The 23,561-nt window shown below is 41.4% G+C and overlaps 1 protein-coding gene across 2 annotated transcripts in view; it reads left to right on the forward strand.

Moving 5' to 3' along the window:
• The window catches only part of SBF2 (SET binding factor 2), a 264,683-nt gene that overhangs the window by 41,163 nt on the left and 199,959 nt on the right, over positions 1-23,561 (forward strand). For both annotated transcript variants that reach the window (XM_070763308.1, XM_070763319.1), the window contains exon 2: positions 21,449-21,534. In XM_070763308.1, the coding sequence (XP_070619409.1) occupies positions 21,449-21,534 (86 nt within the window). The remainder of the gene's footprint in view (positions 1-21,448; positions 21,535-23,561) is intronic.

A 23,561-nucleotide genomic window follows, 5' to 3' on the forward strand; every position in this document is an offset into this window, starting at 1 on the left:
AACGTTTAACATGACTAATTTATTTGTCACATTGTGGAATGGACTTTGTGTTCTTTTTAATATTGGAGCATAACCTGTGCTTTTTACATGCCTTATGAAGCAAAAGAAGCACAAAAGAAGACCAAGTAGGCTAAGTTCACTCACCTGAGTTTGTGCACAAGATGAGATTAGAATTCCAGGTCTCCCAATTTTAGCCTGGTATCTTAACCACTAGATGAAACTGGATCTCTTTTAATCTTCATCGTCAATATTTACCTAAAGGAATATGTTTACAAATAAATGATTATTTTAAGGTAGACTCTAGCTATTAGTACTTAAGAGACATTTGAAAACTGAATAGCTGACTGTTCTAGCAAGGATCAGCTAAGTTATTAATTAACAGACTTATAGTCTTGACCACTTAATGGGCAGATCATATGCTTCAACTATTTCACAGATTTTTTTGGAGGGGGAGAGTACCAACTGCTAATTTTGGAACATGACTATAACAAAACATATCACATATATGTTTTGTGTGTCCAATCACACTTGGCCAATAAAGAATTCTATTCTATTCTATTCTATTCTATTCTCTCAGCATTGTCTTATACCTAAAACTATGTTGTAGCAGGGCTATGTCGCTATTATCCTTCTCATCTAGACACAAGAACAGTTTTTCCCCAAATGCCATCACTAAACAATTTCTTCACCACTGTCAAACTATCCACTAAGGCTGCAACACTATAAATATTAGTTCTCATCCTTCCTATCACCTATCTCCTCCCACTTATGACTGTATGACTGTAACTCGTTGCTTGTATCCTTAGGATTTATATTAATATTGATTGTTCCCTGATTGTTTATTTGTACCCTGACAATCATTAAGTGTTGTACCTCATGCTTCTTGGCAAATGTATTTTTTCTTTTATGTACCAATGACAAATTCCTTGTGTGTCCAATCACACTTGTCCAATAAAGAATTCCTTCGTTCCTTCCTATATATTTGGGCTTGCAAAATTAAGTGGCATTTTCAGCCTTCATGGTAAATTCTATTATTTCTTCAGAAGTCAAAATGATACTGTTTTACTGTTAATAAAATTTATTTTTGTATGATTTTGTCAATTTGTATACCTGAAAGGGATACTTTGGAATGTATTTAAATTTTAAAATATTTAAAGTGCTGCTTTAATTCCAAGGAAGTCATGCAGATTCTCTAATATAAGTGTTATGGTTTTGTCCAATTGACCAATTGTTGGTTCTTATCAAAATGAAGTTGTTTTATATGACTTTATTATGAGATTTTCATTGTTTTGTTTAATGATAGTCCCGAATGTGTATTTCTAGATACAGTTATCAGGATATTGTATTTTAAGACATGATGGCTCAAGTAATTCTCTTTTTGTTGTTGTTTTCAACAACATTCTGGCTATCTTTGATATAAATTCTAATCATCTCCGGCTTGGAACCCAGCTGGACAACAATGGGACAGTCTCTCATTCTTGAAAACCTTAACCCACTTCACAGGTTATTGTGGGGAAAATAGGAGGCAGAAGTATTGAATTATATAAATAAAGGAATATGTGTCAGATGGATGGATAGATGTATAGATAGATAGATAGATAGATAGATAGATAGATAGATAGATAGATAGATCGATAGATAGTATTGTCTTAATATTAGGTTAACCTACTGAAATGGCCTTTTCTGATAGAGCATAATTTGTTATGCAAATTGACATGTAAAATTGTGCCAAATTTGAGCTTAATTGAAGAGCAAATATTTTAAAATGTCTAATGAAAGACAGTTAAATTAAATAAAACTGAAACTTGTTAGCTGAAACAATTGATAATCTCCTTGAAAGATTAATGTGTAAGTATAAGGAAATGTGAGGCCAAATCTTTACCTGGGTTTTGGCTTAGGACAAAATGTATGGCTGGACAGTGGATAAGAGGTTTCAGCCCAGAAAATGGAAAGAGGGCTGCCAGTATAATTTCTAAAAGCATTAAATGTTCCAGAAGCTGTGGAGTCATGTTGGGAGACTTGTTTATGTGTTTTAAAATCTAAAGTAATCATGTGCTGATTAATTTATTTAAGTGTCCTTATCTATATGAATTTGGGTTGTTCATAATGCTTTACATAGATTTCTTAAGTTCTATTTGTTACAATTCTTTCATTATAATTATTCTTATAACAGGTATATGAATATATAAAGAATAGTCTGTGATAATATTAATTCTGTAACTATATGATTACAGATTTTGTTATATTTGTTCATTCTGTTTGATTTCATTTAAATAAGAGAAAGCTCAAAATACAGAAATGTTTAGCTTGTTTGTGTGTAAAGGCAATATATATGTGTCTATAATATTTATGTTGTCTCTATTAGATATGTCACTATCTTTTTTGAGAAAATTCAGAACAAATATTTTGTTCTTGAGAAAATACAGTTACTTGGAAATTATTTCATAGAGTTTGAAGGAAAATGATTATGAATAAGACAATTTAAGAAAAGTAAAGTATTTAAGGATAACATCTTAGTCCTCTAAGAGTTTGTGTTTATTTACCTATACAAATATGCCTTTTGTATCATTTCAACAAGCATTTTCTTGACATGTAGCTATTTATAGTTCAGTAAGTATTATGAAAATTTAATTAGTGTGGAGAATATATGGAAATCTATAAATTCTATATAGTGTATGTATGTGATTTATTTAATATATATGAAAATAAAATTTAGCTAGAAACTTGCAGGTTCCTGAAAATTATTTCCTAATTTAATGCTAACAAAATAACTGGAGAGGCATTTACATTTCATAGCATTATCAAGAGGCTGATGATATCTATAAAGACTTTAATGTCTCAGATTGGATATTTGTAAGGCTGCCTTCTGTTTCAGTTTCTTACTGTTTCTGCTGTCCTATAAAATTGGACAGGTTTGGCATATTCTGAATATTATAAATCTCTGAAGAGAGTTGTGGTGCAGTAGAACTAGAAACTGGAACAGCTTCAAAATAAGGGCAACAAAATTTATTTAGGAACTGAATACTTAAATCTTAAAAGAAGAGTTGTGATCCACAAGGTGCAGTTTTCACTCTATTTCAACCCACCAGTGCCTCACCAATCTGTATTAAAGCTGATTTTAAATTATCTTCATTTTTGTTCAGAGTCTTGGGAACAAGTAGTGTACACTATGGCCAATCAGTTCTCTCTCCAACTAACCCATAAGAGATTTGTAAAACAGTGTCCTTCTTCCAGGCCCCCACAGCTTTTGCACTAACTATAACAACGATGAAATAATTCTATCCTCCATCTCAGAAAAAAGGGTAACTTTACTAACTTGTGACATTAGACCATAGTTATAAATTTGAAATGTGCAGTAGTTCTAATCCTTCACTTTTTGGAGACCTGAGTACACAGAATTGATAAGATTTCTTCTTAAAACTCTTTAAAGCTATATTTGAAACAACATTGACAAATTGACAGTTATGTTGTCTGAAAATATTGTAAATTCTGTGTTTAGCTGTGCTTTCTGAAATAAAAGCCTATATAGTTACGGTCATCACAGTATGCTCTTGTCTAATTCTGTTTTTTAAAACAGAATATGCCTATAATAGAAAAAAGACATCACACAGGATAAAGTAAGAGGAACTGAACTTTGTATCTAAGTAAAAGAATTCTAAATTAGTGGAAATATGTTTTGTCAGGATAGAATCATCGTGTCTTGATTTCTTATGTATTTCTGAAATTATTTCCTGAAACTAAATGTCTAACACTATTTACCGCTTGGAACAAGATAGTCATAATACTGTACCAGCACGTAGTGCAATAGTTATTGCTGTCTACAACTCATTATGCCAGTATTTTCTGCAACAAACGTTACTTGGGTATGCCTTCTCCATAGTGGGTGGAACTAACCTCCAAGAATGGGATGACACAGTCCCTTCAGCTAATGAGGAGTCTGTCAAATTATGTTTCTTTATCCTCCTGCCTTAATTCCCCCTCTTTGACTCAGTCCTTGGCTTGAACAGGATGTGTATTTTTCTTGTTCCCATTCTTTGGAGGTTTCCTTTCTTCACTCATCAGTTTTACACTGTGAATTCTCTCCAGCTGACTGGCTTGATATTGCAGTCACTAGGTCGAGCATGGTTAGCTTCAGCTCTGTCTGCCTATTGAGCCTCAAGCTGAAGGTCATTGTATTCATGGGGTGTGTATATGTGTTCCCTTCATTTCAGCCTTCGGAGTTTGGTTCCACTTTCTTTTGTCTGGCTCAGTATGAGGCGTTGCAGTCTGGCCCGAACAGCATTGTCATCGCTAGCTGTCTCAGTTTGCCTGTTGTCATTGAAGCTGTCATGCTCACGTGACCCAACAGCCAGAAGAGCTTTCACACTCCCTTACCACTTGGCAGAGGCTGACATCATAACCTGCTTTTCACCATAGCAGATTGTGCTCATGCACTATCTGTCACCTGCCCTCTGGCATAGGGGGCCTGCCCCAAAGGCCGGTATTGCTGCCTGCCACTTGCCCACCTGTTCTTTTGCCACCGCCTTTCATTGCTGCTGACCTCTCCTCATGAGCCCACCCGGATTTTGTCTGTTTCCCTAGCATTTCCCTGGCTCGATTTGGACTGCAGCGGCTGCTTTTGTCATTCGGGCACTCAGTGGGGAGGCAGCCATCTTTTCATTGCCGGAGGCTGCTGTGTGGGACAGTGGCCATATTGACAGCAATGTGGCTGTCTAGCTGTAAGGGTGGCCATTTTGGAGATGGGGTGGCCATTTTGTTTCACCCCACGACTTAGGTGTCAGACATTTTGAGTGCCAAATAGGCCATTTTAAGCCTACTTTGACCTCCTTTGATAGCGGCAACCATTTTAAAGGACAGTGGCCATTTTTACCAACATAGGCATGTCAGAGGCAGGCAAAAGCAAGCATAAAAGTCACTCAAACAAGAGCCAGTATATAGTGCCAGCAGTTTCAGTCTCAGAGATTCTCCTGCTGTGGTCTATAAGGGGCGGTTTACTCCACCCACATTCCTCTGCCATCCCAGATAATGTCTCCAGGCCCACTCAGAGGGATAAGGGTTGCAGGGCTGTGGTTATCTTTTTTTTTAACTTAACATGATAGTTTTGCTATAGATTTTCTTGGCCTCCTTTGCTATCCCCACATACAGAGCAGTTTAAAAAGATTTTTCTTCTTCAGTACAGTATCTATCAAATGAAAGACATTTGTTTATGTTCTGTATTGAAGTTCCCTGTATTCCAATTATCAAGTGGCCTTGTAATTTTTTGCTTATTCTTGGGCAATGTGCATTCCCTACTAATTGGGCTCACCCGACTTTCTGGTGCCTTCTGTATTTATCAACAGTTTGAAATAACACATTTGGTCTTAATTATTTCTTTAATGACAATTTTCCTCAGCATTCCATGATCTTTTGAACTAACTCTTAGTAGACCCAAATACTCCAGGATTAGTATTAGTATACTGTTTCCCCATTAGAGTTTAGTAACAGGTGCAGTGTCAATAAAAGCCAATTTTTATACAGAAAAGATTGTTCTGATAAAGTACTTTATGATGTTTCCACCATTTGCTATTTGAATTAACTTGTAAAGCTTCAACTGTTTAGGTCAGAAGTCCTCAATTTTTTAAAATTGGGCTAATTCACGGTCCCCCAGACTGTTGGGCTGGACCAGGTGGTTGGGCATGACTAAGTGGTTATGTGTTGGGTGGGTGTGGTTAGCTCATGTGACTAGGTGGGCATGGCCAATTTAACAATGCATACGAATTAAATTTGCTATTGTTTGCATGTTGCTCTTTTGATTGATCTTCCTTTTTACTAGATCATTTTTTTTATTTGTTTAGGAGTCTAGTGGTCCTCTTCAGAAAATTCAGTTTTGCACCAATTTTTCTCAGCCCCAAGGAGTTTACAATCAACAAATCTCTCCCCCCCCTCTGTATGTGTGTGTGGGGTGTGTGTATGTCTGTCTCTTACTCTCTTTCTCTCTGTCTATCTTGTGTAGGTGGGGACCAGTTTTTCACCTCCTCCTCCTCCAGAAACATTTTGCAGGCGAAAAATGGCCTGAAATGGCCGGTTGTTTTGCAAAAAAATGGGCTATAATGGCCCATTTTTGGCCTCCCCGGATGTCTGCATGCCCTGTTTTCCCTCTCTCCCACCTCCAGAATGTCTCTGCAGGCCAAAAATGGGCTAAAATGACCCAGTTTTTATTATTTATTTATTTATTGGATTTATATGCTGCCCCTCTCCGGGGACCTTTGGCCCAAAGCCCTGTTTTGGCCTCCCAGGGTCTCTATGCACCCCATTTTTCAACTCCCTCACTTACAGAACATCTCTGCAGGCCAGAAATGGACTAAAATTTGACAATTTTTGGTCAAAAACTGGCTAAAATGGCTCATTAGCCTCCCAGGATGTCTGCATGCCCTGTTTTTCATCCCTCCAGCCTCCAGAACATGTCTGCAAGCCACAAATGGGCTAAAATGGCCCACTTTTTGCCTCCCGGGGCATCTGTGTCCCCCATTATTTACCTCCCCCACCTTCAAAACGTGTCTGCAGTTTTAAAAATATTTTTGAATGGTCAGATTATATAATTCAAAAATTATACCGTTCAAAAATATTTTAAAAAATTGATTAAGATGTCAGACGTCTTAAGGAAACATGAGCATATATACATTCAAGAAATTTAATACTGCAGACTTAAGATACTTTCTTTTTGCAAATTTTTGTGTTTTACTAATTTTTTCTATGTGGGAAAGATTTTCTATAGTCCAACATATTAACACCAAATATGAGCTTTTCCAGCAAATGGACAAGAAGGTTTAATACCTGTCAACTCTTTTTTATTTCTAATCAGTTGCTCAGGTTAAAATTATGGGCCCTAGAAGCAATCTGGAAAGAAATATTCCTTCAGGCAGCTTCACCTAAATGGTTGAAGGCTTTACAAGTTAATCCAAATAGCAGAACCTTATCTTCTCTATTTTGGTGTACATACATATGGACATTACATACATAATATGCATGTATGCTTATACACACTGAGAATTATGCATTTACATAAATTTGGTTACATATAATAAATCTCTTTCTCTTACTGACATGTAGATGAAATATGAGCTCCAAAACTGCAAAAATTTTAACAACAAACCCAGAAAACAACATTGAAAAAGTATATTGAAAAACACACACACATGTGTGTGTATATATATATATATATATATATATAAAAGAGTGGGTGTGGCCAGCTGATGAGGCCTAATAGGGCCGAAATAGATCTATCCTGGTCTCCCTTAATTTTAAAATTCCAGCTATAAACATTTAACACATACAAAATATAGTTTGTCGGCTATAAATATATTACTGCCTTGCAGTGGCCCTAGGTTGGGCCTATAGGCAAAAAAAGGAGCTGTGACGTTCCTTAAAAATATACCAGGGTGATTCGACATAAGAAAAAACATATACCCCTCCCTGGTACAGAGCTGAGAGGATTCAGATCGGATGGGTCTAATTGCTAGCTCTCTGCTTTACAATGCAGAAGCTTCCCAGATCGAATCCCAGTAAAAGAGTGGGTGTGGCCAGCTGATGAGGCCTAATAGGGCCGAAATAGATCTATCCTGGTCTCCCTTAATTTTAAAATTCCAGCTATAAACATTTAACACATACAAAATATAGTTTGTCGGCTATAAATATATTACTGCCTTGCAGTGGCCCTAGGTTGGGCCTATAGGCAAAAAAAGGAGCTGTGACGTTCCTTAAAAATATACCAGGGTGATTCGACATAAGAAAAAACATATACCCCTCCCTGGTACAGAGCTGAGAGGATTCAGATCGGATGGGTCTAATTGCTAGCTCTCTGCTTTACAATGCAGAAGCTTCCCAGATCGAATCCCAGTAAAAGAGTGGGTGTGGCCAGCTGATGAGGCCTAATAGGGCCGAAATAGATCTATCCTGGTCTCCCTTAATTTTAAAATTCCAGCTATAAACATTTAACACATACAAAATATAGTTTGTCGGCTATAAATATATTACTGCCTTGCAGTGGCCCTAGGTTGGGCCTATAGGCAAAAAAAGGAGCTGTGACGTTCCTTAAAAATATACCAGGGTGATTCGACATAAGAAAAAACATATACCCCTCCCTGGTACAGAGCTGAGAGGATTCAGATCGGATGGGTCTAATTGCTAGCTCTCTGCTTTACAATGCAGAAGCTTCCCAGATCGAATCCCAGTAAAAGAGTGGGTGTGGCCAGCTGATGAGGCCTAATAGGGCCGAAATAGATCTATCCTGGTCTCCCTTAATTTTAAAATTCCAGCTATAAACATTTAACACATACAAAATATAGTTTGTCGGCTATAAATATATTACTGCCTTGCAGTGGCCCTAGGTTGGGCCTATAGGCAAAAAAAGGAGCTGTGACGTTCCTTAAAAATATACCAGGGTGATTCGACATAAGAAAAAACATATACCCCTCCCTGGTACAGAGCTGAGAGGATTCAGATCGGATGGGTCTAATTGCTAGCTCTCTGCTTTACAATGCAGAAGCTTCCCAGATCGAATCCCAGTAAAAGAGTGGGTGTGGCCAGCTGATGAGGCCTAATAGGGCCGAAATAGATCTATCCTGGTCTCCCTTAATTTTAAAATTCCAGCTATAAACATTTAACATATATATATATATATATATATATATATATATATATATATTCCCCCTAGTTGAATCCTGATAATTAATTCCCCACCCCTTGCAAAGCAGGTTCTCAAAATTTTAAACTATTCTATTTGCAGATTATCAACCAATCATTTTATCTATGATATTAATGACAAAATAGTAGCAAGTAGAACAATAATTAAAAAAAACAAGATTATAGTTTCAAAACCTGCTCTTTACAAACTGTTATTGTAATTGTTGTGGTTCCGTCTGAGGCCCCTCCGGGAACGGCTGACCTTCTGTCGGTTTCCAGCTCAGAGGGAGAGGCTGAGGAACAGGAGGTGCAGACAGACGAGGAGGAGGAATCCCAGGCTGAAGAAGAGGGAGGACAGCCAGAGTCCCACCAGGGGGAGCTCTCCCCAGCAAGCAGCCTGGAATTCTTAGAGGAAAGTGCACAAGCCATAATTGATCTGCGACAACGAAGAGCTACTCAGAGACGGAATCAATTGTCTAAATACTTTCAGCATTAAAGTGGCAACAGCTGGGTTTGGGTGTGGTGCTCTTGGGAAAGGCTAAAAGGCAGACCCACCCTTCCTGGCTTGTGGAGTTTTATCTTTGAGAGTCGTGGGACCTGACTGTGAACTTTGGCGTCTTGGAATCCTGGTTTGTGCCTTTGACTATTGAAACCTTGGGGGGGTGTGCCAGCAAGAAGCTCGCGCCCCCTGGCGGACTATATGGCTGACTTTCGGTCTCTGGCCGGGCAAGTCCAGTGGAATGAGGCTGCCCTGATCGAGGCCTTTCAGGATGGACTATCAGACACGATGTTGGACGAACTGGTGCATGAGGTGATGCCCGGCACGTTGGACGCTTTGGAGCGGCATTGCTTGGCAATAGAGGCCAGGCTGTTGGCCAGGGAAGTCCGTCGAGCGGGACGGTCCAACCCCCGTGCGTCAGGCGTCCCGCCGACACCTGTTCCGCGGCGGGGGTTGTCGACCGTAAGCACCCCGGCTCCGGTCCCTGCGCCCCGACGTTTTTCACCAGCGCTGCCTCCACGCCTGATGGATCGTGTTGCTGCCGGGGAGTCGATGGACGTGAGTTACGCCCGACCCCGACAGACCCCGGAGGAACGAGGGCGTCGGCGGGCAGCTGGGTTGTGCTTCTATTGCGGGGCCCCGGGACATTTTGCTGTTGTTTGTCCCCACAAGAGGCGGAGCACGGTGGCTGCCGTCGTTCCCGTACCCTACTGTTCTCCCGTGCTTCCCATGGCGTCCCCTGTGCAGTTACAGGAGACAACCCCTTGTGTCCCCGTCGCTGCCCTGAACTCTCCGATGGTGGGGCCTTCGTCTGGATGTCCTCCGTCGCCGGAACGATCGGGAAACGAGGGGGGCCCGGCTTGGTGGCAACACTAGGTCGGGCGGGGATCCCACTTTCTTCTGACTCCACGACTCCCGAATTCGGATCGTTTCGACACCTGACGCTTGCGGTGACTCTGCATATCGTGCAACGGACTCGGACTTATCCCGCGTTGGCCCTCGTGGATTCGGGGGCGACGACGAACTTCTTGGACGAAGCCTTTGCCCAACGTCATTCCTTGCCCCTTTGTCCTGTTACCCCGCCATTAACTGTGGAGACTATCGATGGGCGGGTTTTGCTGGCTGGTCCCATCCGTTTCCAGACCCTGCCGGTGCGGATGTGCATCGGAACTCATGAGGAGGCCCTACAGTTTTATGTTACCAAGGGGCTTCATTTTCCCCTCGTGTTGGGGTTGTCATGGCTGCGTGCACATGACCCGCATGTGGTGTGGTCCCAGAACCTGGTCACATTCTCCAGTTTGCAGTGCGTGGACCATCACCGACATGTGTGCGCAGCCCACGGCCCAGTAGTTCCCGCGATCCAATTACCCCGTTGCCTCGAGGAATTCGCCGATGTGTTCAACGAGAAGGAGGCGAATCGGCTACCACCGCATCGGACGTATGACTGTGCCAGCAACCTGCTCCCTGACGCCAAGCTCCCGGCTGGTCGTTTGTACTCCATGTCCGAGCCGGAGCTTGTGGCCCTCAAGGAGTTTGTGGAGAAGAATTTGGCCAAGGGATTTATTCGGCCATCCAAGTCCCCTTTGTCTGCCCCTGTTTTGTTCGTGAAAAAGAAAACGGGCGATCTTTGCCTCTGCTATGACTATCGCCGCCTTAACGCCATCACGGTGCGGAATAGGTACCCCTTGCCCTTGATCCCTGAACTCATGGACCGGTTGCGGACGGCAACGGTATTCACCAAAATTGATTTGCGCAGTGCGTACAATTTGGTCCGGATGCGGGCTGGGGATGAGTGGAAGACAGCGTTTGGCACGCGTTACGGCCACTTTGAATATACAGTGATGCCATTTGGCCTCACCAACGCCCCGGCCGTGTTTCAACATCTGATGAACGACGTGTTCCGGGACATGTTGGACCATTTTGTGGTGATTTACCTTGATGACATTTTAGTGTATTCCCCGAACCATGCCTTGCATTTGAACCATTTGCGCCGGGTCCTGCTCCGGTTGCGGGAGCAGCATTTGTATGCCAAGCTGGAGAAGTGCCAATTCTTCCAGACTACCGTCGAATTCCTTGGGCACATTTTGTCTCCAGGTGGCATTTCCATGGACCCGGGCAAAGTGGCCGCACTTCAGTCTTGGCAACCTCCACGACGGGTGAAAGACGTACAACGTCTTTTGGGGTTTGCGAACTACTATCGGGCTTTTGTTCTGGGGTATGCCACGTTAACCACGCCCTTGACTCGGTTGTTACAAAAACAAGTCCCGTTTGGTTGGGGGGAGGCGGAACAGCGGGCTTTTGATGCCCTGAAAGCAGCGTTCATGGCGGAACCGCTTCTGCGCCATCCTGATCCCGCTCGGCTGTTTGTGTTAGAAACAGACGCTTCAGATGTAGCGGTTGGCGCAGTGCTCCTCCAAGCCCATCGTCCCGGTGACATGTTGTTTCCGTGTGCCTACTTCTCCCGGAAATTGTCTCCCTCGGAAAGGAATTATACTATTTGGGAGAAGGAACTCTTAGCGGTGAAGGCTGCCTTTGAGCATTGGCGGCATTACCTGGAGGGGGCCCGTCATCAAATCGAGGTACGGACGGATCACCGGAACCTCGAGTATTTGCAGACGGCTCGGAAGTTAAACCAGAGACAGATCCGCTGGTCCTTCTTTTTCGCGCGGTTCAATTTCCGCATCAGGTACACTCCCAGTGCCCAGAACCCTCGAGCAGATGCCTTGTCGCGCAAGCCGGAGTACACGCACCCGAAGGAGCCGGCTCCTCTGCAGACAGTTTTACCCCCTGCAGCTTTGGCTGCCACTCAGGACCCAGTGGACTTGCGTCGCCGTTTACGGGAGGCGCAGCGGGAGGATGGGTTTGTAGCGCAGAGAGTGCGGGAGTTAACACCCAATTCCCCCTGGACGTTTCATGACGGTCTGCTTCGGTACCGGGGGCAGCTGTATGTTCCCGTCGGGCCAGTGAGAGGGTTGATTATGACCCAGTGTCATGACTGTCCAGTGGCGGGGCATTTTGGCCTGTTCAAAACATTGGAGCTGGTCTCTCGGACATTCTGGTGGCCACGCATCCAAGATGATGTGCGTTCCTATGTGGCCACCTGTGTCCGGTGTCGTACGGCCAAGGGGGTGACTGGAGCCCCACCGGGATTACTGCAACCTTTGCCCACGCCTGAGAGACCCTGGGGTGCCGTGTCCATTGACTTTGTAACTCATTTGCCTTCCTCTGCTCGCTTCACGGTAGTCATGGTGGTGATGGACATGCTCACCAAGATGGTCCATTTTGTACCTTGCACTAGGGTGCCCACTGCCCAACTCACGGCTCAAATGTTTATCAGCCACGTGTTTAGGTTACATGGGCTCCCGGATCGAGTGGTCTCTGATAGGGGAACACAATTCACAGCCCGGTTTTGGCGGGAATTGATGTCGGCCCTGAATGTGTCCGTGTGCCTCGCATCGACGCAGCACCCCCAGACCGATGGAGGCACAGAAAAAGTTATAGGGATACTGGAGCAATACCTGAGGTGTGTCGTGGCGGATCGCCAGACTGATTGGTCCCGGTTCCTCCCTGTAGCGGAGTTCGCTTTTAACAACTCCCGCCACTCATCGACCCGGCTCACGCCCTTTTTCGCAAATTATGGTTTCCACCCTCGCTTCTTTCCCTTGACCCTCCTAGATTCCCCGGTGCCTGCTGCTGAGGACTTTCTCTCGGAGCTGCAGGCGGTCCACGAAATGGTGAAGAGGTACCTGAATAAAGCCAAGGAGGACTACAAGAGGGTGGCTGATCGCTCCAGACGGGATGTGCCCCCCTTGGTGGTGGGGGATCAGGTGTGGCTGTCCACGAAATACGTAGCCTCTGAATTACCCCGACACAAATTAGATCCCCGGTTCCTGGGTCTTTTCCCGTTGAGCGGGTGATCAATCCGGTGGCCTATCGGCTCACCCTGCCGGCCAACTTGCGGGTTCACCCTGTGTTTCACCGTTCACTGTTAGTCCCTGTTCCTCCCGATTGTCCGCTCCGTCCCAATGTTCCCGTGTTTCCTGCCCCGTGTGTTCGTGACCACCTCCCTGAAGCTATGGTACATGACATTGTGGATTCCCGTTGGGTGGACGGTTGCTTCCAGTACAAGGTGCAATGGGTGGAGGGGGACCCTGATGATTGCTCCTGGGTGGAAGCGGCGTTGTTGGACGCTCCCGACCTTATTCGGGATTTTCACGCCCAGTTCCCTCAGAGACCGCGTCCTCTCCGCTGGCAGGTGGGGAGGGGCCTTCCGCAGGGGGATGGTGTTGTGGTTCCGTCTGAGGCCCCTCCGGGAACGGCTGACCTTCTGTTGATTTCCAGCTCAGAGGGAGAGGCTGAGGAACAGGAGGTGCAGACAGACGAGGAGGAGGAATCCCAGGCTGAAGAAGAGGGAGGACAGCCAGAGTCCCACCAGGGGGAGCTCTCCCCAGCAAGCAGCCTGGATTCCTTAGAGGAAAGTGCACAAGCCATAATTGATCTGCGACAACGAAGAGCTACTCAGAGACGGAATCAATTGGCTAAATACTTTCAGCATTAAAGTGGCAACAGCTGGGTTTGGGTGTGGTGCTCTTGGGAAAGGCTAAAAGGCAGACCCACCCTTCCTGGCTTGTGGAGTTTTATCTTTGAGAGTCGTGGGACCTGACTGTGAACTTTGCCGTCTTGGAATCCTGGTTTGTGCCTTTGACTATTGAAACCTTGGGGGGGGGGGGGGTGCCAGCAAGAAGCTTGCTGTATTGTCTGGACATCAGGACCCTGCTGTACCGTATTATATCCTGTCTGTTGGGAAGAACAGGTTTTCCTCTGTGCTTATTTTTTCCAGTTATAAAATACTTTTGGCTTTTACCAGAGTGTCTGGCTGTTTTTTCCAGTTGGTGTTGAGGTCTGGGGGAACCCAGACAGAACAGTAATCAACTCAGATTACGAGTTGACTCGTTGGCTTCTTAGCAAATCATCCCAATAACACTGATTTGTATTTTAACTTTTTTTAAAAAGTTTTTTTTAAAGTTTTTTTTTAAAAAAAAAATAATAATAAAGAAGAGAAATATGAACTCCAAATAATATAACTTTGGCACACTTTGGCAATGTACTATTTATACAACAAAACTGCTGCTGCATTATACAATACACATGTATCTCTCGTGATAGGCTTTATGCCTGTCATTATGCACATATTAACTATTTGCACTTGACTAAACACAGAGTTAAAAACAAATTCAGTTTAGATATATTGTTACTTATATCTCAGAGAGGGGGAAAGGCAAAGCTTATCACAAAACTCATTAATTTGGAATGTAACTTGCACTAACAATTTGCTCCTGGAATTTAAAGGGCAGCCAGGAGATGGCATGTGACCTTTAATAGGAAAGATTTATATAAGAAGGGAGTTGAGAGGAAATGAGATTCAAAAACTAGATTTTTTTCTTCTTCTGGATTTTAATATTTAGAGTATACTATTTAAGCAGAAAGGTCTATAACTGTGACCGATTCTCCATTTCAATGTGTGTGTTATAATATTCTTCCAGATTTTGTAATACAGTCCTTAAATTGATATTATGTACTGTACTACCAATGCTAATGTTGGATTGCAATTCAACTATTATACTGAATATGTAAAGAAAACATATTTATCTGTACCTTATTAGATAATTAATAACTTGCATATGATTTGTAGAATTTTGTATTATGAGTTATAGGTTTAAGAATAAGAAAATAGGTCTTAACTGTAAACAGTGCATTGTAAATGGACATTAATAGTAAGTGCCTTAATATTGCATTTTGTTTGACATCTGTTTTTGTTTGTTTGATATTCATATTTTTATATTTTAAATCTAATTATCCATTATGCATAATTAGAAAGTATTTTGCATTTTATCCTTTTGTAAAATGTATATTTAAAGGGATGGAAGCTTAACCCATGAACTATCGAACAAATAATATGTGAGAAAATTTGGAAAGCCCAAAGAGTTAAATAGTTCAAATAATTGCAGAAGATACAAGAGTCTTTATTTAAGAAAAGTAAAGCAACAACAATTTATTTATTTTGAAAAATGGTGCCTTCCACCCTCAAGGAGACTATCTTTTGATAAAAAGAGATATAGGAGGGCAAAATTACCATAATATGTTCTTAATATTAAATATGAAAATTACAATTGTCTTGTAAGCCTTAAAAGATCATGTGTTTGCTTAAAAGACTGAGAGGGTCTAAATGGGGAAAAATAGACTTCAACTGTGGAGAAGATCAAGTAGCTTTGGGTTTGGGGTTTACCAGTTCTAGGATTATGCTAGGTCGTAGAGTTGAAAAAGTAGTTGATAATGAACAGTTTAAAATATGGTCGGATTTCCAAACACAAATTGGTTAAGTCTTGGTCCATACGTTCCAGTTTTAATTGTGGTTTAAAGGAATAAAGTGTGGATAACTGATGTGGCAATATCAATTATCCACACTTCACTAATCACTTATCAATATCAAATGATAATAGCATAGAAGACAAAGAATTGGAGAAATCACAAAGTATAAAGATCTGAAAATTGAAATTGAAAGATTATGGTATAAGTCATCTGTGGTGGTTCTAGTGGTTATGGGCAGTTTTATATTTCATCGAGGTAAAACACAGCCAAACACAGTTTGTACCTTATAACAGTGTTTCCCAACCTTTTTTGAGCCGCGGCACATTATTCATATTTTCAAAATCCTGGGGAACACTGAACGGGGTGGGGGGTGGAGGGGGCTAAAGAAAAGTTTGGAGAAAAAAAATATCTCTTCCTCCATTTCGCTCTATTTCTCCCTCCCTCTTTCTCTCTCTCTCTTCCTTCCTTCCCTTCTTTCTCTCCATCCCTCTTTCTTTCTTCCTCTCTTTTTTGCTCTTTCTCTCTCCCTCCTTCCCTCCCTCTATGTCTTTCTCTCTCCCTTGCTCTCTCTGCCTCTCTTGCTATCTCTCTTTCATTCTCTTTCTCTCTCTCTGTCTCTCTTGCTATTTCTTTCTTTCTCTCTCTCTGTCTCTCTTTCTCTGTCTCTCTTTCTCTCTCTCTTGCTATCTCTCTCTCTCCTTCTCTGTCTCTCTTGCTATGTCTCTCTTGATTTCTCTCTCTGCCTCTCTTGCTATGTCTCTCTTTCTCTGTCTTTCTCTCTCTGTCTCTCTTGCTGTCTCTTTCTCTCCCCCCTCTCTCCCTCTCTCTTTCTCTCTCTCCCTCTCTTGCTATCTCTTTCTCTCTCTTTGTCTCCCTCTCTTGCTATCTCTTTCTCTCCCCCCTCTCTACCTCTCTCTTTCTCTCTCTCTGTCTCTCTTGCTATGTCTCTCTTTCTCTCTGTCTCTCTTGCTTTGTCTCTCTTGCTTTCTCTCTCTGCCTCTCTTGCTATGTCTCTCTTTCTCTGCCTTTCTCTCTCTGTCTCTCTTGCTGTCTTTCTCTCCCCTTCTCTCCCTCTCTCTTTTTCTCTCTCCCTCTCTTGCTATCTCTTTCTCTCTCTTTCTCTCCCTCTCTTGCTATCTCTTTCTCTCCCTCTCTTTCTCTCAGCAGCCGCAGCGTGTAGTAGCCCCCCTCTCCCCCTCTCTCCCTCTCTCTTTCTCGCCGCAGCGGGTAGTAGCCCCCCTCTCCCCCCTCTCTCCCTCTCTCTTTCTCGCCGCAGCGGGTAGTAGCCGTGGGGCAGCGGCAAGGTCATCAGCTGTGAGGCGGAGCTCCGGAACGGAGGCACAGACGGCGTCTAGCCGCCGCCGTCAGTGCCTCTGTTCCGGAGCTCCGCCTCACAGCTGACCACTCTGCCGCTGCCCCACGGCTACTACCCGCTGCGGTGAGAAAGAGAGAGGGAGAGAGGGGGGCTACTACCCGCTGCGGCTGCCGTTGCCGCCGCCATCACCCTCCTGCTGCGCGCCGCCCTTCCACTGCCACTACCCTCCCACCAGGCCCCAAAGCTCACCTGCTGCAGCCACCAGGGAAGCTCCAGCCGGGCGGGGCGCTGCAGTTGCCGGAAAACCTGGAAGGCGCTAAGAAGGAAGTTCAGCTTCCATTCTCACAACTTTTTGCTCTTCGCAAAAAGTTTCGAGACCAGAAGCTGAGCTGCTTTCTTCGCGGCACACCTGACCATGTCTCGCGGCACACCAGTGTGCCGCGGCACACCGGTTGGGAAACACTGCCTTATAATATATACGATATTGTCATTTGGCATTATCAAACTCTGTTAACTTAAAAACTGTCCTGTGTGCTTTTTTAATATCTTTTTAATAGAAATGTTTATTGCTAATAATTTCCACGTTGCCATTTTTAAGATTGAAATCACATGTCTTTTCATATTTAGTATCATAAAAGTTCTGTAATCTAAGACTTGCAAAAAGAAGACATTAATGGATAGTTGAAAGAATGCATAGAATCAATTAAAGTTTGTTGAAGTCAATGACCTAATAAATTTATTATGGCCAGGAATGTTATGGCAGTCAGATCTTCCTAGGTCTGAGAAGGAATAATCAAGGTCATCACAAATTTATATCTAAGCATTAGAAGAATTCACTGTGTACATTAACCTCAAGGTTGGTTGTTTGCTTTTTAATTTGTATAGTCTGCATTTTTAAAGGAAATGTAGATGGTAGATCTGATAAAGTCATTTTAATTTTTGAAGCACTTTTGGCTACATTGAAATATGATAAGCCCACTATTATGAATGGTAATAGTAATGTGGATTTACAAATAGTTCTACATGACATGGTTCAAATCATAGAATCATAGATTGGAGAAGGCCAGCTAGATCATTAAGTCCAACCTGAATACCAACCTTCTGGTAAGAGCAGGAATTCAGATTAAAGCATCCGGTCAGATGGCTCACCCTCCTTATGGATAAGTAATTCTATTGTTGAACACCTTTTCCCCCAACATGCAATTGGAATTCTACTTTTTTGTAACTTAAGTCCATTATTCATAGTCTTACACCCTGAAATGTGAGGAAACCAATGATCTTTTATATGAGCATCTTTCAAGTATTTGGAGAGTTCTGTCATGATCTCACTGAATCATTTTTTTCTCAGAGCTAACCAGCTCCTTCAATTGATCATCCTAGGTTTTATTTTTTTAATCCCCTCATCATCTTTGTTACCCTTCTTTTAAAGTGTTTCATTTTCTTGAATTCTTAAAAGTGTGATTTGCAGACTTGGATATAGCAATCAATGTGGTATCAAAAGAAAGAACAGAGTGAAAATATTATTTCCCATGATTTGGAAATTACAGATGTGGATGAAGTCTAAAATTACATTTATAGTACTTTCTTTACAGATACAATACATAGAAACATAGAAATCTGACGGCAGAAAAAGACCTCATGGTCCATCTAGTCTGCCCTTATACTATTTTCTGTATTTTATCTTAGGATGGATATATGTTTATCCCAGGCATGTTTAAATTCAGTTACTGTGGATTTATCTACCACATCTGCTGGAAGTTTGTTCCAAGGATCTACTACTCTTTCAGTAAAATAATATTTTCTCATGTTGCTCTTGATCTTTCCCCCAACTAACTTCAGATTGTGTCCCCTTGTTCTTGTGTTCACTTTCCTATTAAAAACACTTCCCTCCTGGACCTTATTTAACCCTTTAATATAATTAAATGTTTCGATCATGTCCCCCCTTTTCCTTCTGTCCTCCAGACTATACAGATTGAGTTCATTAAGTCTTTCCTGATATGTTTTATGCTTAAGACTTTCCACCATTCTTGTTGCCCGTCTTTGGACTCATATTCAGATTCAAGATCTATCTCAGAAATACTACTATCCCACATCCTCTATCACTACACTTACTATTATTATAGTTTCTACACTGCATTATGCTGTTTGTTTCTCCTGCTTGTTGCCTGTAGGAGACCACAAACCTTTAATCTCAAGATAAAGGTACAAGAATTTTTTTCATCCCTGATTAAAAAGTGCATTCAGAGTACAGGTGACTTTTAGTTTTCTGCTTGAGCACTGGATGTTCGTGGAACAATATTCCATGATCACACTTCATATTCCTTGAGTTTCTTTTTAGTTGATTGTACATTATGTAAATACAGTAACATCTTCTACATTGAATCATATAGGAATTGAATCATGACAATTGTCAGTCATATGAAATTAGTATGTTATACCCATGGCACACACAATAGTTTTACACCTACCTGCTACAGTCAAATACCAGCCCTCTTACAATATATCATTGTATAGTTTTGCTAGGTTGTGCAGAGCAGCACTTAAAATGCATCAGAAGATGACCTGTCTATCAAATCAATTTTAATGAGCAGTAGTTGGATAAGAGGCAGTTTGCACTTCCAGATTTGCAATATGGCAGGGGTGTTAAATCCACATTGTTACATCATCATGTGATGTATCACGACTTTCCCCCCTTCGCTTAACTGGGGGTTGGGCATGTGACATATCTGGGTCTCAGACTGTGAGTTTGACACCCCTGATGTATCGTAATGAACTTGAAAGGCAGGAGGAAAAGCCAGAGTCAGAAAAAAAACCGGAATGCTATTTCCAGGCATGAAAATGCATGGCTTTCTTAAACGAGACCTGAGGCTTAAATGTGTTAATGTAAGCAATGCAAACTGAATTTGGTCACCATGATATAAAAAAGATGTTGAGACTTTAGAAAGAGTGCAGAGAAGACCAACAAAGATGATTAGGGGACTGGAGGCTAAAACATATGAAGAACGGGAATTGGGTATGTCTAGTTTAATGAAAAGAAGGACTTGGGATGACATGATAGCAGTGTTCCAATATCTCAGGAGTTGCCACAAAGAAGAGGGAGTCAAGCTATTCTCCAAAGCTCCTGAGGGTAGGATAAGAAGCAACGGGTGGAAACTAATCAAGGAGAGAAGCAACCCTAAGACTAAAGAAAAATTTCCTGACAGTTAGAACAATTAATCAATGAACCAGCTTGCCTCCAGAAGTTGTGAATGCCCCAACACTGGAAGTTTTAAACAAGATAACCATTTGTCTGAAGTGGGGTAGGGTTTCCTGCCTAAGCAAGGGATTGGACTAGAAGACCTCCAAGGTCCCTTCCAACTGTATTATTCTGGGTTTTTTTTCTTTCTGAAGTGCAATCTGTGTGGTGTAGACAGATCCTTGTGGTATTCGGTGTGGATACTGATTTTTAAAATGTGCTTTTGAAAACGTTTCATTAAATGTGAGCAGTTTGTTTTTCATTTCCAAATGACATATTTTATATTGCAATAAAATATTTCCTCTCTGCTTTCTTTCAGTTACTTAGAGCAGTGATTTTCAACCTTTTTTGAGCCGCGGCACATTTTTTACATTTTAAAATCCTGGGGCACACCACCAACCAAAATGACATAAAATGACACCCTAAGACACGTTCCTCTCTTTTTCCATCCCTGTCTCCTCCCCATCCTTGTGTGTGTGTGTGTGTGTGTGTGTGTGTGTGCATACACACTCTTGAACCATTTCCAAAAACAGGTGAGGGCTGGGTTTTTTCTCTCTCTTATTCTTTGGGTGCTTTTTATCATATGCTTTAAATCAAGAGTCACTTCTCCCTCTCTTTCCTCTCATTCTCTGTCTCAATCATTTTCTCATTTCTCTTTTTTCCTCCCCTTTTTGCTCATTTCTCTCTCTCTCCCTCTCCCTTGCTTTCTTTCTCTCTGAAACTTGCTTTCTCTCTCTTTCTATCTTTTCTTTCTCTCTCTCTCTCTTGCTTTCTTTCTTTCTCTCTCTCACTCTCTCTCTCTCTCTCAGCAAAAAGTTGCGAGACTGGAACCTGAGGTTCCTTTTTCGCGGCACACCTGACCATGTCTCGCGGCACACTAGTGTGCCACGGCACACTGGTTGAAAAACACTGACTTAGAGTGATGATAAACATATAGAAAGTTAGTTTGTTACAATGCCAGAATTGTAGGAACTTTATTCAAATACTTTTAAAAAGCAATTACATTAATGTTTGTTAATTTTCATTTTCTTTATATCTAAGAGAAAGAGTCCACATTGGATGCTACTGTATATGTATCTTAATAGAGCATCCATAGTGTGTGCAATAGAATTGTAGGTAGTTTGTCTTGAATAGGATATATTATTTGAATTATTATTAAATTCTACAAATTTTAGCAATAACTCGTCAATTGAAAATCTAAATACAGTACTAAATTCTGACTGTTCAAAATAGAATTTAGTATTTAGAGTCCTTAACATAATATGGCACTACTTTGTAGTTTATTTCTTTGACAACTTTTTTAGTAAGAAAAATAAAACTCTAGAATTTCATTTTGATATTTGATATTGTCTTTTCCTTTTATTTGTAGGCTCAGCAGATGGTTTTGGGAAAATAATACAGAGATTTCCCTTAAAGGATTTGGATGATACTCCTTTTCCACAGGGAATAGAGTTGGTAAGTTGATCTGTAGCATACATTTATAAACCTTTAATCTTGGGTTTGTACATTCCACTTTGCTATAAGGTTAGCTTAGCTTCAACTGTAAATTTATACTGTGAACAAATCATTGGGTGGAGTATTAGAACTTAGTAGGACATGTGAATGTGAGATCCTGGGCTTCATTTTCTGATGTTCATTTTTTGAGAGGAAGAATTCTTAATATCACAAATTTGTCAGATTTCAAGAAAAGAGGACTGGAGGCACAGAACAAATGTCAATGTTAATATTTTCTTCTGAATTAGAAACTCTACAAGTAATAGACTTTCTGTGAATTGAGAACTGGTGGGCTTTTTTTTAGTAATGGTAACGTTTTTATATTGTAATGCACAGTTTGATATATGATATGCATCCAAAAATTCTATATTTCACAAACTAGTTTTAAATCAGTGAGCTAAAGGCCATTCATCTCAGTTTTCACCAAAAATTCTGAAGGCTTTATTACTTAGAAGGCTGTCAGTATATAATATCCACTAGGCATGTATGGGTTATTTATTATATGCAGTTTAAATATTAAGGCACAGTCAATCCAACTTAATCAACCATTTCACTTTGACAAGAGTACCATCTGTGTAGAAGCCAATTCCATGATAGAACTCCATACAATGGCTTCAATTTTAATAGTATTCTCCTTAGATAATTACTTTAAAATATATAGCAACTACATACAATATTTAAAATCCTATTTAGTGATCCTATTTGCAGGCATTGTGCATATTTAGATTGGCATCCAGGAAAAGGCATATTTTAGTGTTACAGCAGCCATATGGCATAGAGGCTTTCTGGCACACATGCATACAGTAAGGCGAAGTATAAACATACAGTTCTTTGGTTCTGAGCCATTAAAGGAAATGCTTATCACTATACATTTGCACATGCAAGACTAACTGTGAGCTTCCTGTTCTTATAAACAAGATCATGATATTCTGATATAAGTTGTAGACGGATATGCATAATAACCATTATTTTGGTGTTTTAATACTTCCATACATACTGTGGGAATTTTTTTAAGTAAAAGTCACATTGTCAGGAAAATATTTTTTAGAGATGTGATTCAAAAATTTAGCATAATGAATTCTTGGCTAAGATGCATTTTTATTATGGGAAAAGAATACAATAAGAGCAATCAATTCTGAAGTTTTATTATATACATCCCAAAAAGGTTATCTTTAAATCATAGTTGTATTTATATTAGTAAGCAGGAACTTCAGAAAAAAGTTGGCCTTTTGAAAACATAATATTTCACCATATCAATGCTAGGGATATTACAACATATATAGATTTTAAAATTTTAAAAACATTTTTTATTTAGGTACAGTGGTACCTCTAACTTAATTCGTTCCGTGACCAGGTTCTTAAGTAGAAACGTTCTTAAGTAGAAGCAATTTTTCCCATAGGAATTAATGTAAAAGCAAATAATGTGTGCAAACCCATTAGGAAAGAAATAAAAGCTCGGAATTTGGGTGGGAGGAGGAGGAGGAAGAAGAGGAAGAGGGCAGTCACTGCCGAAGGAAGAAGGTGAAGTAAGCGCCCCTTTTTGTCTTTCCGTGCCCAGATGCTCTGGGAGGCAATCTCGCGCCGGGTTTATGGGATGCAGTGCGACGGAGTCATCACAGCGAAGTGGTTTATTCCCTCCCCAAGCGCCCAGAGAAAGGAAAAAGCTCCTTTTGCTCCGGGCTGCCGAAGCCTCCTTAAGCGCCACCAGAAGGCTCCTCTGGCAGCCCAGAAAAGCCCGAGATGGCCAGGATTAAAGGGGGAATGGCAGGAAACTGGCCGGGCCTTCGTGGCACTCTCAAATTTCCTGGGAAATTTTTCTGGGCTCAGTTTCTTAAGTAGAAAATGGTTCTCCAGAAGAGGCTAAAAATCTTGAGCACACAGTTCTTATCTAGAAAAGTTCTTAAGTAGAGGCGTTCTTAAGTAGAGGCGTTCTTAAGTACAGGTACCACTGTATATTTACATTTATTATTTTTACACTGTGGAATTCT

Source organism: Erythrolamprus reginae, chromosome 1 (genome assembly GCF_031021105.1).
Source record: "Erythrolamprus reginae isolate rEryReg1 chromosome 1, rEryReg1.hap1, whole genome shotgun sequence".
NCBI classification, from domain to species: Eukaryota; Metazoa; Chordata; class Lepidosauria; order Squamata; family Dipsadidae; genus Erythrolamprus; species Erythrolamprus reginae.